The sequence below is a fragment of the Apodemus sylvaticus genome, chromosome 2 (assembly GCF_947179515.1).
Source record: "Apodemus sylvaticus chromosome 2, mApoSyl1.1, whole genome shotgun sequence".
Taxonomy (NCBI): domain Eukaryota; kingdom Metazoa; phylum Chordata; class Mammalia; order Rodentia; family Muridae; genus Apodemus; species Apodemus sylvaticus.
Window position 1 is genome coordinate 8970697 of NC_067473.1, and position 13349 is coordinate 8984045.

Here is a 13349-nt window from a genome sequence, read left to right on the forward strand (position 1 = left end):
ATTTTGAACTCAAATTTTACATATTTTGAACTCATTTAATGATACATAGATTGTTACCCTTTTCCTTATAATGTTGCTTGTGCTCTGCATCTTGTAGATAGCAGTGCTTGTTTTCTTATTGTTGGGTAGTATGCCATTCTAGGTATGTGTCATAATTGTCCTGATTACTTACTACAAGTGGGCATTTGAGTTGTTGTTATTGTGGTGCTTTTATAGCAGAGCTCTGTATACTTTTGTTCATGTGCTTGATGTGCACATGTATTTTTGTTAAGGTATACCTCTCGTTTGACTATCAGTATGAAAAGATACATAGATATTTAGGTTTGATAGATTAATGACAGTTTTTTAAAACTCTTGGTACCAGTTTTTATTGCTGTCAACTTGGACCATAGTTTTGGTCACACTTAGTATTCTGTCTTTTTGCATTTAGCCATTGTGGGACTCACAGTACTATCTCTCTGTAGTTTAATTTTTTTTTTTCTGATGCCTGGGTGCCAGGCGCCTTGTAAACATCCGCATAGTTAAATGCTGTCTTTGATACAGTTTTGCTCCACCAGTTTGCCCATTTTTGCACCTTGCTTTTCTCTAACTTAGAATAATGCATTGTAGATTAGACCTTTATATCAGCCAAGTAGTATTCACTCGGAGTCTTGATTCATCATTCATAATGACTTTTGATGCTTAGGAGTTAAGTTTAATCTAATATATAATTTTTCTCAATTATGACTAATGTATTTTGTGTCTAATTTTAAAAATCTTTGTCTATCCCAAAGATAATGCCATATTTGGAATTTTCTTCTCTTTTTTTGCACGTTTAAATCTAAACTTCATCTCAGATTGATTGCATAGCAGGATATAGAGAGATGAGGGTTTATCTAGGTGTGGTGGGCGTGCTTGTGATCTGAACCCTCATAAGGCTGAGGCAGGAAGATCATGGCATCAGAATTAGCATGGGCTACATGGTGAAACCCTGTTTTTAAAGATTCACCACGTAAGTAGGGTTGATAGTTGTAACTACTGCAGGCATCCAGAAGACTAGCATGAGCTGAAGAGATGCCCGCGCCGCAGCATACTACATTTTCTCCTTGTTCGTCAGTCAGCTGATCATACCAATGGGTCACTTCCTGGGCTTTTATTCTATTGTTCTTTTTATTACTAATCACCAGGGAAGCACATTCCAAACTATGGATCCACCTCGCTCCATTTAGATTGGAACAGGGCCTGAGAGATGGCTTATTGGGTAAGGACCCTTGCCACGAAATCTCAAGAGTGTGACCCTGATCACCACCCACTGCTAAGGAGAGAAGGGATGGCCTTGGCCTGCCCCTTTGTGTGCTCTGGGGCACATTTCTCCTCCACCTTCAAGTAAATATGTAATTTAAAAGTATTTATTTTTGGCTGGGCGGTGGTGGCGCCCGCCCGTATTCCCAGCACTCTGGGAGGCAGAGGCAGGCGAATTTCTGAATTCAAGGCCAGCCTGGTCTACAGAGTGAGTTCCAGGACAGCCAGGGCTATACAGAGAAACCCTGTCTCAAAAAAAACAAATCCAAAAAAAAAAAAAAGTATTCATTTTTAAACCTTAAAAAATAGGATGGCTATTATAAAAAAGGCAACTCTGTCTTTACTATTGAAAACAGATTAAAGAAGATCCTTATCTTCTGTTGGGGAAAATGTTATTAGCTGTGCCATTAGTTAAAGTGTGGTATGGAATTCCTTAAGTATGTCACAGTGAAACCCTCGTGTGTTTCTGCGGCCCCATTCTGAAGGAGACCGTGGTAAGTGAGGGAGACATCTGCACGGATCAGTATTCTAGCAGTGTTTACAATAGCTGAGTAAGGGAGACAGTTTTACCATCCAGTGAAAGGACAGAGAAATATAGACATGCTAGAAATGAAGTCTGTCATTTACTAAAGTATTACATGAAGTGAAATCAGCCGGGCACATCTGTCCCACAGGCCTCTTACAGGGACCTAAAACGTTGTTCTCAGAAGCTGAGTGTAGAAAGAAGCGGATGAGCAGTGGCTAAGAAGACTGGATGAAGAAGGGTGGTAGGGGCCAGTCAGAGAACATGACAGTTGGCTAGGGTTAAGGAGAGCGTGCATGGGGGCTGGAGAGATAGCTCAGCAGTTAAGAGCTCTGGCTGCTTTTCTAGAGGTCCTGAGTTTAATTCCCAGCAATCATGTGGTGGCTTATAATCATCTATAACGTGATCTGATGCTCTCTTCTGACATGCAGGAGTATATGCAAATAGAGCACTCATATACATAAATTAAATTAACATGCTTGCATTGTTACATCGTACAATAAGGCTGCAGATACCGGTTAGACGCAAGTATCAGAGGCTGTAATTGGGAAAGTATAATTTTCTGCCATTACTTTAAAAATGAATTTTATTGAACTTATGGCTATTTAAAAATATAATGAATGAGGCCGAGGAGATGTATTAGGCCATAAAGTGCTTGCTGTGTAAACATGAGGACCTGAATTCTGTCTCTTGCACCCCTTCCCCCAAAAGCCCATGACTGCCGAGTGCTCCTATAACTATAGTGCTGGGGACACAGAGACAGGAGGATCCTGAGCTATGTTAGCAAGCCAGTCTGGCCAGATTTAAAACAAGTATGTGCTAGATAGGGCCTAGAATGGCTTCCCCTTGTGGCACTTCCTTTATGTCCCATGGTGGGTAGATTGCCTCAGTAAGAATGTGATGGCCAGGGCCTGGGGGATAGATTACTTAGCAGGTGAAGCAGCTTAGTTCGGGGTTTATTGCTGTGAGGAGACATAATGACCGAGGCAACTCTTATAAAGGGCATCATTTTATTGAAGCTGTACAGGCTCTGGGGTTCAGTCCATTAGTATCCTGGAGGGAAGCATGCAGTGGTCAGGCAGGCATGGTGCTGGAGGAGCCGAGAGTTCCACGCCTTGACTGTCTTCTGGGCAGCTAGTCGGAGGGTCTCAAGGCCCACCCCCACAGTGACAGACTTCCTCCACCAAGGCCACACTTCCCAGTAGAAGCACTCCCTGGGTCAAGCACATTCAGACCACCATATAAAGGCACATGTCACCAAGCCCAGCCTGAGCTTGATCCTTGGCACCTATTGTTTGAAGGAGAGCCAACTCCCATGGGTGGTCGGTCCTGTGACTCCATGGTGTGTACTTACATGTACCTCGGCATGTCTACACATAGTCTAACCCCTATCCCCAGTGCCCCTTTCCTTCCTGTGGACACACACACTAAACACATACAAATAAACACAAATACATTTTAGCAAGTAATGTGATGAGCAACCCACTCACTAAAGTGAGGTACTCTGTTCCCTAACAGAGAGTGCTGAGGCCGCGGCCTTTGCTGTCCTCTGCTGCCCTTGGCTCCAGCACTTAACCTGTCCTGTTTAGGTTGAACTGATAGACAAATTTAAATGTGTGTGTCTTTTTAAAAAGTATTTTATGGGTTACTATTCAGAAGAATACCTTTTAATGTCTTGGGGTGTTGATAGGGACACTGAAACAACTCCAGATTTTGAAATAAAAAATACTTTTTGCATTTGCTATGAGCCTTCTCAGACATTTAGCATGCATGGGAACCTCTAATGCAGAAAGATTTTCTAAACTTATAGAAACCTAGTTTCAAAGAACATGCTTTGGGAAATAACAGGTTGTTTCATGTCACTATTTTTCATTCTAAAGCCCCTCCTCATCATTCTGCCCTCTTGTTGGAGTGATCTTTCTATGTAACACAAAATAGCGTTGAGTCTTAGGAACTCTCCGTTCATGATCTCCTTTTAGAGTGGCTGAAGTTTTGTCCCTGTGTTAATGTAGTGTTACAAGGATTGCTCTTTATCTTAAGATTGTGTGAAGAGAGGTGAATGGCTTTGTAGTTCAAGTGTAAGTGATTCCTTCTATTTACCCAATATTTCAAATATATTGTTAGTCCTTTTTAAAAAGCAGAGAGAGTACAGGAGAGAAGTCAAAGGTCAGCCATGATAATCTAGTTCTTTAGAGGGGGACTTCAGGGGAGACTTAGATTCAGCAGTATGGGGCGTGGCTGAGCTGGAGGCTTGCTAGCTTGCTTTTGCTGGGCTCTGCTGGCTGAGTCCTCCTGTGGTTCATTTGCATATTTGAATGACTTAAGCTGGATGCTCAGCTTTAGGCTGGAGAGGTGGCTCAGTGGTTAAGAGCACAGGCTGCTCTTCCAGAGGTCCTGAGTTCAAGTCCCAGCAACCTCATGGTGGCTCACAACCATCTGTAATGGGATCAGATGCCCTCTTGTGGTGTGTCTGAAGACAGCTACAGTGTACTCACATACATTAAAAAAAAAAAAAAGAAAGATGCTCAGCAATTTTTATCTGTTCATGTTACATGTCTTCTAAATGGCAACATGTAAATACAGATCTCTGCAAAATATATATGACTACGTGTATCATTCGTGTCCTTACGCTTTTTTGAGATCTATCTACCCCCTGCCCAAATACAGAGGAACTATAGAGATAAACTTTACAATTCATTACACTTAACCATTCAGAAGCAAATAGTTAAATCTTTTGGTTTTTTTTTTTTTTTTTGGTAATTTAAAAAAATGTGTCAGAAAACTAATGAGGTGATGGTTTAATGAAGTAAATAGAAGTAACTATGCTAATTACATCTGTTATCAGGATTCGAGGGTTTCCACATAAGGGACTTTTTTTCTAGTTAATGAATATATGGTTTTAGTTGCCAAGATTTTAGTAAGGATGCAGTCTTCACGTAACATGTGTGCTATGCCTTAACTCTTTCTGCCCTGGTGATGTAATACAGTGCCCTGGAGCTGCTGCAGCTGTGCCTGCCTGTTGCTGTTCCTCCTCTATTCCAGATTTGTGGGGTTTATCCTTTTGATGTGATCTGAAAGACTATTAAAACAGTTCCTAAAATAGGAGTACATATCTACAATGGGGAAGTTTTATGAGCATGTCTTGTGATGTTTCTTTTAAATATACTTAGATATTTAGAGAGTTTCTGATCCTTATCTTTTTCTTTCTTGGATCAGTCATATTAGGAACTGTCATAGGTAGTTTTTAGAGAATTGAGGTTTTATTTTAATATGGTGGTATTATTTAACTTTACTTCAGTGAGTAAATTTTGAATGTCACACTGTCACAGTAAAATGAGGGTCACTAAAATCAAGAACCACATCTATTTTTATGAAAAGCACATTCATTTTGTTGTTTATTTGCCATCCGTATGTTTTTGCCAAGAGGTAAATACTTTTTCATCTTGAATACATCATTGTTAATACTGTATCATGGTCAAGACTTCAAATGATTTGTTCTGCCTAATCCTAATTTCATATAGATTTGTCATAGTGGTTTAAATGTTGCACTTCTTAATTTTAGGTTGGATTAATAAAGTATTTTAATCAGTGAAATGACCATTGTCATCAGAAGCAACCAGCTCCAGTTAAATTAGTTGATACAGTTGAATGATGATAAACTTACCTTCTGCACTATTACTCCTACCAAGTTTTACCCATTTTTTTTTCTGTTAGTGATAGATTAGTTCATTTATATTTAAACATACAGATATTGCCTCCCAGGGGCTGAGTGTTACAGTTGTTAATATTCTGGTTTCTGTGCATTAGCCTTTGTCTTTTGAGTGGTGGTTAGCAGCTTTCCCTCCGTCCCTCAGAGATTCCTAATGCTCTGGTTCACCTTCCCAGTGCCGGCTTACAGCCCTGTGCCTGGCTCAGCCTCTGCCCCCTTTGTTTTTTTTGAAAGATCTTATTATGTAGACTTGGCTGTCCTGGAAACTGCTGTATAGACCAGGCTGGACTCAAAGGCATAGAGATCTGCCTGCTTCTGTCTCCTAAGTGCTGGGATTAAAGGTTTGCACCGCCACATCCAGCCATCTCCCCCCCTCCTTGTTTTTTTTTTGTGGAGTGGAAAAAACATTATATGATAGTGGCATGGAAGACAACTTTTTACTTTATTAGAGAAATAAAATTTTTCAAACATAATGTATCTTCATTTACATATTAGCTAAATTGACTTATATTTTCAGACTTACATTTCCCCTATCTCCTAAATTGCCCTTAAATTCACCAGTGTTCTTTACTGGTATCTTTAGTATGAAGGTATTTAATTGCTGCATATAGGATAAAAAGTAACATTTGAGTTTGCTGTTAAAGTGTATTAATTAGACTCATGTCTTTGGGAAAGCTTGGATCAAGTTATGCTTACTACTTTAGAAGCATTCACTCACTGAAAAAAAATTTCAAAGGCCATTTTTCTTCCTCTCATGATAAACCATATACATTACTTAGTGAGTCATTGTTAATTCTTTGATGTAGTAAAGTAGACCACATCTCATTTTCCATAATTTAATAATGTCTTAGTATTTTTGAGTTTTTGTTCCGTATGTGGATACCAAGGACTCATTGGTGTTTAAAACTGATTAGTGACTTAGGTGATACTTAAATCTCTGATTTAAATAAATGTATGCACAGGACATTTGTCTGTATGATATAGAAATATTACCTCTCTAAAATGCCCTTGTTAAATTTTACAACTCTTGCAGAATATGCGTCTTACCATGTAAGTTGATTTTAGTTCTCGTCCCGGCTTCCCTTGCTGCCTCCTCTCCACCCGGGTGGGAATCAACCCCAGTGTGGACAGTGGCGAGGCGTACCCTAGCCTTGTGATCTCTCAGGACTAACCTTGTCACTTGCAGATCTCAAACCGAGGATAGGAGTGCAGACTCATTGAACAGAGGGTTGTGTTGTATTTTGGTGTGTTCAGATTGGTAACCTTATTTTGTTAAAGACAGCTTTACTGAACTACATTCATGACCAAGTTTCCTACTGTGATGCTGTTAGTGCATTTAGGGCCTGAGAGTGGTGGAGAGTCAAGTTTAAACTTTTAGTTTTGTTCATATAGGGTTCTCAACCTTCCGTGATGGTGCCACTTCATGTTTTGGTGACCCCTAACCATAAAATTATCTTGTTGCTGTTTTGTAACTGTTATTTTGCTATTATTATAAATTGTGATGTAGTATGCAGAATATATGAAATGGGGCCCTGAATGGGGGTCATTACCCACAGGTTGAGAATTGCTGATATAGAGCTGATAGGACCTTTTAGGAGAGAAAAAGATGAGACCCTGACTATAAAACATAGTATAATTTATACATTTTGTGAGTTGGGGCTTGGTTTGTTAGTCTGAGAAGAGTTTTTAATGCATAATGGAAAGTTAAACTTGGAGTACTTTTAAATAAACTTAATGTTGAGTATAATAAAAGATTTAGTACTTGTTGATTATGATAAAAACAATTCTGATGTCAGTTATTCTAGTATAATAGAATATTTATTATTATGTTTCTTAAACTGTAGGTTGGAGTAAGGTACTTCGCATATGTTGATACTACGCTACTGCCGTCATATAGGTTTTATAACGTCACAAAAGCTTGCCCATCTAGGGTTGCCTGCAGTGTAGACTTAGTTTAAACGAGGGTAGTCCTGGGCCAAGTGATTGGTTGATCTATATATGGTGGCCATGAAATCTTTGAAAAACAGATCATTGAGATTTTTGCTCAAAGTTTGTTAAGGAAAGAAGCTTAAAATACCCTTTTAAAACGGTGTTTATATATTAAAAAACATCATAATTCTTTGAGTACTAAATTTAATGTACTGTTGAAAATCCAGGTTCCAGTGAACTGAGGGTTAGGCTGCTTTGTGTGGGACCTTCGGCTGTCACACAGTGGCTAGCGTGCCAGCAGGTGCTTTGTGGAGGTGAGCATTATGTTGTCCTCTGCAGTCTGCGCTTGCAGGATGAGAGCTTATGCGATCTCGGAAGTTAGCTGTTGATAGCAGAGGTGAATTTGTGCCTTAGGATTTCCTACTTTGAATTTTGACCATTTCATCAGAGTTCATGATAGAAATGTGAACTGGCCTCTCGTTAAATTCTTGATCCAGAATGAAAGATCATCTTTAGTGGCCTTTTGATATATAACCAGTCATAATGGGGGTAATTAGACAATTGTCACTTTAGAAAAATGAAGGTGTGTCATTCTGAATATTTTTAGTAGCAATTTGTATTAAACAACAACTATTCTGCTATTAGGAGATGGTGTAGTGAATTCTGTATACAATGTTGTTTCTTTGAACTCTTCTCTTTTTTTGTTTTTGAAGATAGGATTTCTCTGTGTGACAAAGATTAAAGTGTGTGCCACTAGCCCGGTTCTGACTTATTTATTTATTTATTTATTTATTTATTTATTTTTTTTGGTTTTTTGGATTTGGTTTTTTTGAGACAGGGTTTCTCTGTAGAGCCCTGGCTGTCCTGGAACTCACTCTGTAGACCAGGCTGGCCTCGAACTCAGAAATCTGCCTGCCTCTGCCTCCCAGAGTGCTAGGATTACAGGCGTGTGCCACCACCGCCCAGCACTGACTCTTTTAATGAGTAGTGTAGAGCAAGAAATGGAAATTAGCTGGCTTGATTAGTTTTATATATATAAATGTATATTTGTATATATTTTTTAAATAATATATATAAAAAGAATATATTACTATATTAATATTTATAAATATATTTATAAACACCATTGTTACAGGCTTCTTTTGTCTTTCTCTTGCCTGTAGTATGCTGTAGTAGTTTGAAATGATGTGATTCATTGTTCTGTATCAGTAGCAAACACTTCATGTCTAACTTTTAATTAAATTCATGTCACTCAGGTAAAAAGAACGTATTCTCATGGTACTTACAGAGCCGGCCCGATGCGACAGATAAGCTTAGTGGGAGCAGTTGATGAAGAAGTGGGGGATTACTTCCCCGAGTTCCTTGACATGTTGGAGGCGTCACCGTTTTTAAAAGTAAGAGGAGGTCTTGGCATTCTAAAGTGTGGTGGGGATTGTTTTCAGTTGTAGAGAAGCTGATGGATGGCTATTTAGAATTACCATTATTTTTGTTTTGTTTTGAGACAGGGTTTCTCTGTACTCATGGTTGTCCTGGAATTCCCTCTATAAACCAAACCGGTCTCCAAATCACAGAGATCTGCTTGCCTCTGCCTCTCTCCTGAGTGCTGAGGTTAAAGGTCTGCAGCACCATGCCACTCAACATAATTTAAAAAAAAAATTATTTAATCAGGGGGAAAGGAAGAAAACCGTGATCTTGTGTTATATATATATATATATATGCAGTTTCTTGATCTTAACTGTAATGGCAAAGTTAAATGGACACCAGCAAATACCATTGCCTGTTACTGCCCCTGTGTGTGTCTTGTAGAGTAAGCACAGGAGGAGTTAGGACGTGCAGGAGGGGTGCCGTGCCGGAGGGGTGCTGGTTAAACACTTGAAGAACAGAGGGGCGGTGGCCTGACACTGGGAAACCAGCCGGGGAGCTGTGCAGTTGTCTGGCACGTCGAGTGCATGCCCCATTATAGTCTGTAAAACTCTAATCAATGTCCATCTTATATTTCTTAAGAAATTGCTCACTATTTATTGTTAGTCCGTGTGGGCGGGCACATATGTGTGTGTGGCTGTCAGCAGACAACTTTGTGGACACCCTTCTTTTATCTTTCCTTCCATTTTTATATGGAGTCTCGTCTCGCCTTCATACTTGCATGAGTTGTGGGCATTGGACTCAGGCCTCTAGTTCTGTGCCCCACTCTTACCTGCTGAGCTGCTGCGTCCTTACGATGGGTTACCTGGGTATCCCACTGAGAGACAGCTCTGAACTGAGCAGGTCATTTTTTAATAGTCAGTAATTCCAGAGTCAACATGAACTCCCCGGGCATGTATGCCCTAGTCCGCAGCGGAGCGAGACCACACAGGCATCGTCTGCTGTCCCTTCTGCACCACTGATTTTCTGTCTCACGTGTTTATACATCTTTTTACTTTCACTGTATCCTGGTTTTTTCTCCTTTATAGCTTTTATACTTTGTTTCTTTTTCTTCCAGCTAGTCATATCAAGTACTTTATCGTTGTTAAGTGATATTTTATAGAATGGTTGCTTCCAATTTTATTTTAAGCATTCTTTCTAGAGAAATTAGTTCTTTCAAAAGGGACTATGAGGTGATTAAAAAACACCATCATTCCATCATAGTGACCTTCCTCCATTCTCCCTCACTTTTAAATTTCAATTTAGTTTCTGCTTTAAGACCAGCAGGCTTTTCAAGAAACTACTGCCAGGTGGTGCTGGTGCTCACGTTTCATTCCGGCCCTCAGGCGGAGGCAGTGGGATCTCTGAGTCGGGGGCCATTCTAGTTTACAGAACAAATCCCAGGACAGTCAGGGCTACAGAGAAACCAAAACCAAAAAAGAAACTACTAAACAAGTGTGTGTGTGTGTGTGTGTGTGTGTGTATGTGTGTGTGTGTGTGTGTGTGTGTAAAAAATGTATTTGATTATGACTAAGGGAAACACTTAGCTTTTTTAAACTCAAATTTGTTTTCAAGGTTATTGTGGAGACCACTTGCTTATTTGGCAGTGTATTAAAATGCTTTTGCCTGTGCTTGTGAGAAGAAGAGTGTCAGATGATGACCACAGGGTCTCACTCCTCTAGGAGGGCGGCCCATGGGAATGTGTTCTTCTGAGGGGAAGCAGAACACAGGACACATAGGGGTGTGTTAATACAGGATGCATTTCAGATGTTTAACTTAGGTATGAATTTGTGTGTAAGGAGGGAACAATTTTTTTCTTCCTCCAATCTCATTTTAGCTTTTTATTTATTAATACATTGTAAGGATTCTTACAGGGAGTATTAGAGAGTATTTTTGTTTTGTTTTTAAATTATCAGTCTGTTTCATCTATTGGCTTTCAAGTCAACTTTTAATTTTTCCTTTGAGATAATATTATTTTATAATATTATTATATATAATATATAATATATAAGATAATAACATTATTTTTCCTGCCCCTGCCCATATATCCCTCCATGTAGTATTTTAATATGTATTTGAAGATATATTTTGAAAATAATTAATTTATGTAATTATTTATTTCTAGTGTACATTGCCATGGGGAACACTATCTAGTCTAAAATTAGAGAGTCGGAAAGATAGTGATGATGGTCCCATCATGTGGGTGCGTCCAGGAGAACAAATGATCCCTGTGGCTGACATGCCAAAGTCACCCTTCAAAAGGAAAAGGTTTGTTGTACACATCTTTATCAGTGAGGATGGACTTGGTGTGCGTGTATGTGTGTGTCTATTGTAGAAGAAAGTTTATAGTATAAGTTGAAGAAAACTCCTGATGTTTATAGAACAAACATGTTAGTATACTTGGCTATAAAATAGCACAGTTTTATAACACAGACATGAGACATAAGCAAATGAAATAAATTACAACTAGGAGTTGAAAGATGTCACTCATACAGAGAAATTTTGCAATAAATTTAACAGCTGTTCAGAGCTTGTATTAAGATAAGCTGCTGTCTGGGAGGATGTCAGGTAACACACAGCAGAGGATGCGCTGTGCTCTGGCCTAGGAGAATGGCCTTCAGCTCACTTCCTCGGCTGGATTTGTGCTCCTGGCACTGGGGAGAATGAATTTAAAGTTTAAAAAGAGGAAGGTCAAGGCACGTAGAGTTATTGAAAATTACCATAAGACTCAAATAGAGCTGGGCATAGTGGTGCACACCTTTGCATTTGGGAAGCAGAGGCAGGCACATCTCTGAGTTCAAGGCCAGCCTGGTCTACAGAGTGAGTTCTAACACATCCAAGAGTATATAGAGAAATCCTGTCTTGAAACCTCCCTTCACCCCCTAAATAAAAGACTCAAATAAGTTATTAGAAGATGATAAAGCTCATAAATGTGAATATATTTACCACTTGATATATGACGTGGATAAAATAATATTGGAATAAATCATTGATAGTCTATCTTAAAGAAAATAGAGGCAGAGTGCCTGTCTCATAGAAAAAGTTAAGAGATTAACAGATAAACAGTTAAATGCCACATAAAAGTTAGAAGCCTGAAAGAAATCTCAGTAACTCCAGACAAACCCATCCACCCAGTGCAGTACTGTTTGAGCAATAGATCTCAACAACCAAATCCACAACAAAGGTTGACTGCATTAAAATGGGACAGACTTAAACTAATGCACCAAGGAGAGAATTACTAAACTAATGAGAACATGTCAAAATCACCTGGCAGGTAAGTTTTATTAGAGAGAGAGGTAGATGGAGATTTTTGTTCATTATTTTGTTAACAAATAATAAAATAAGAAGACAGGTTAATATGCATACGAGGTAAGTTTTTTGTATATCATTTATAGAAGATTAAGCAGAGTTTTGTGAAAATAATATTGTGATCCCTTACCCTTGGGAAGATTTATCCTAAGAAATAAAAGCACTAGAAGCTAGTATGAAGGGATGTTAATTGTGGCATTATTGGCATTAAGAAATTTAACACTTCTGAATCTCCACCATTAGGGAATGGTTAACTATATTCAATATATTCTTGTGAAAATACGGCAAAACTTTGTTTAGATCTGGAAGGGCATTTCTATTGGTTACCTCGTGGGTCTCAGGAACAAAATACTGACAGAGCAGTTGTAAGGAAGAAGGATTGTGTGCGTGTACATGTGAGCTGTCTAGTGACCTCAGTGTTCTAGGACAGGGAAGGCATGGTGGCAGCAGGCGGGAGTGCCTCGTGCTCCTCGTGCAGTCCCTTTGGACTCTTACCTAGTTAGGAACTCAGGCTGCTGGAATGGCATCGCCTGCCTTCAGGGTAGGGCTTCCTTCCTCGGGTAAATCCCTCTGCACGCTCCCTCAGAGACAAAGCTAGACGTGTGTGTTCTGTGTGATTATGCATCCAGTTAAACTGACAAGACTAAACATATTCATGACATGTGAAAAGAGCAAAATGTAGGAAATCAGTGCACATGGAAAGGCCAAACAGGAGACTGAAATTTCTTTACTATATCAGTCCAGGACTACAGTGACACTTGATGTCTTCTAAAGTCATCTGGAGGCCGACCCAGTGGCACCTGAACAGATAGCTAGGATCATGAAAAATAATGCTCTGTTTTTGAAACAAAGGTAAAGGTGCTCACTTATCTATCCAGACGAGGGACAAATGGCCCCTGAAGTAAGACCGAGTAACTGTCCCTTAGCTGCTGTGGAACAACAGTGGCCGCACTTCAGCTCATTGGTCCTGGTCTATGCGTGTCGGGTGCTCTCCTGAAGTGCATGTCAGTAAATTGTCTATGATTTCATGTCCATTACAAATCTCTTACTGTTTGTGTTTCTGGTTTTCAAGATGGCTATTTCAACAGAGTAACCAGTGATAAGTCTGATAATTTGAATCAGGGTCTTATTACATATTCTGAATAGGTCTCAAATTTGAGATTCTTATGCCTGAATCTCTTAGGTGCTGGAATTACA

General features: G+C 39.4%; 1 protein-coding gene across 1 annotated transcript in view; it reads left to right on the plus strand.

Annotated features, from left to right (window-relative positions):
* Window positions 1-13349, plus strand: part of Rsbn1l (round spermatid basic protein 1 like) — a 58071-nt gene that overhangs the window by 33309 nt on the left and 11413 nt on the right. Inside the window, exons 4-5 of the mRNA XM_052173101.1 lie at window positions 8699-8836; window positions 10969-11111. Of these exons, the coding sequence (XP_052029061.1) occupies window positions 8699-8836; window positions 10969-11111 (281 nt within the window). The remainder of the gene's footprint in view (window positions 1-8698; window positions 8837-10968; window positions 11112-13349) is intronic.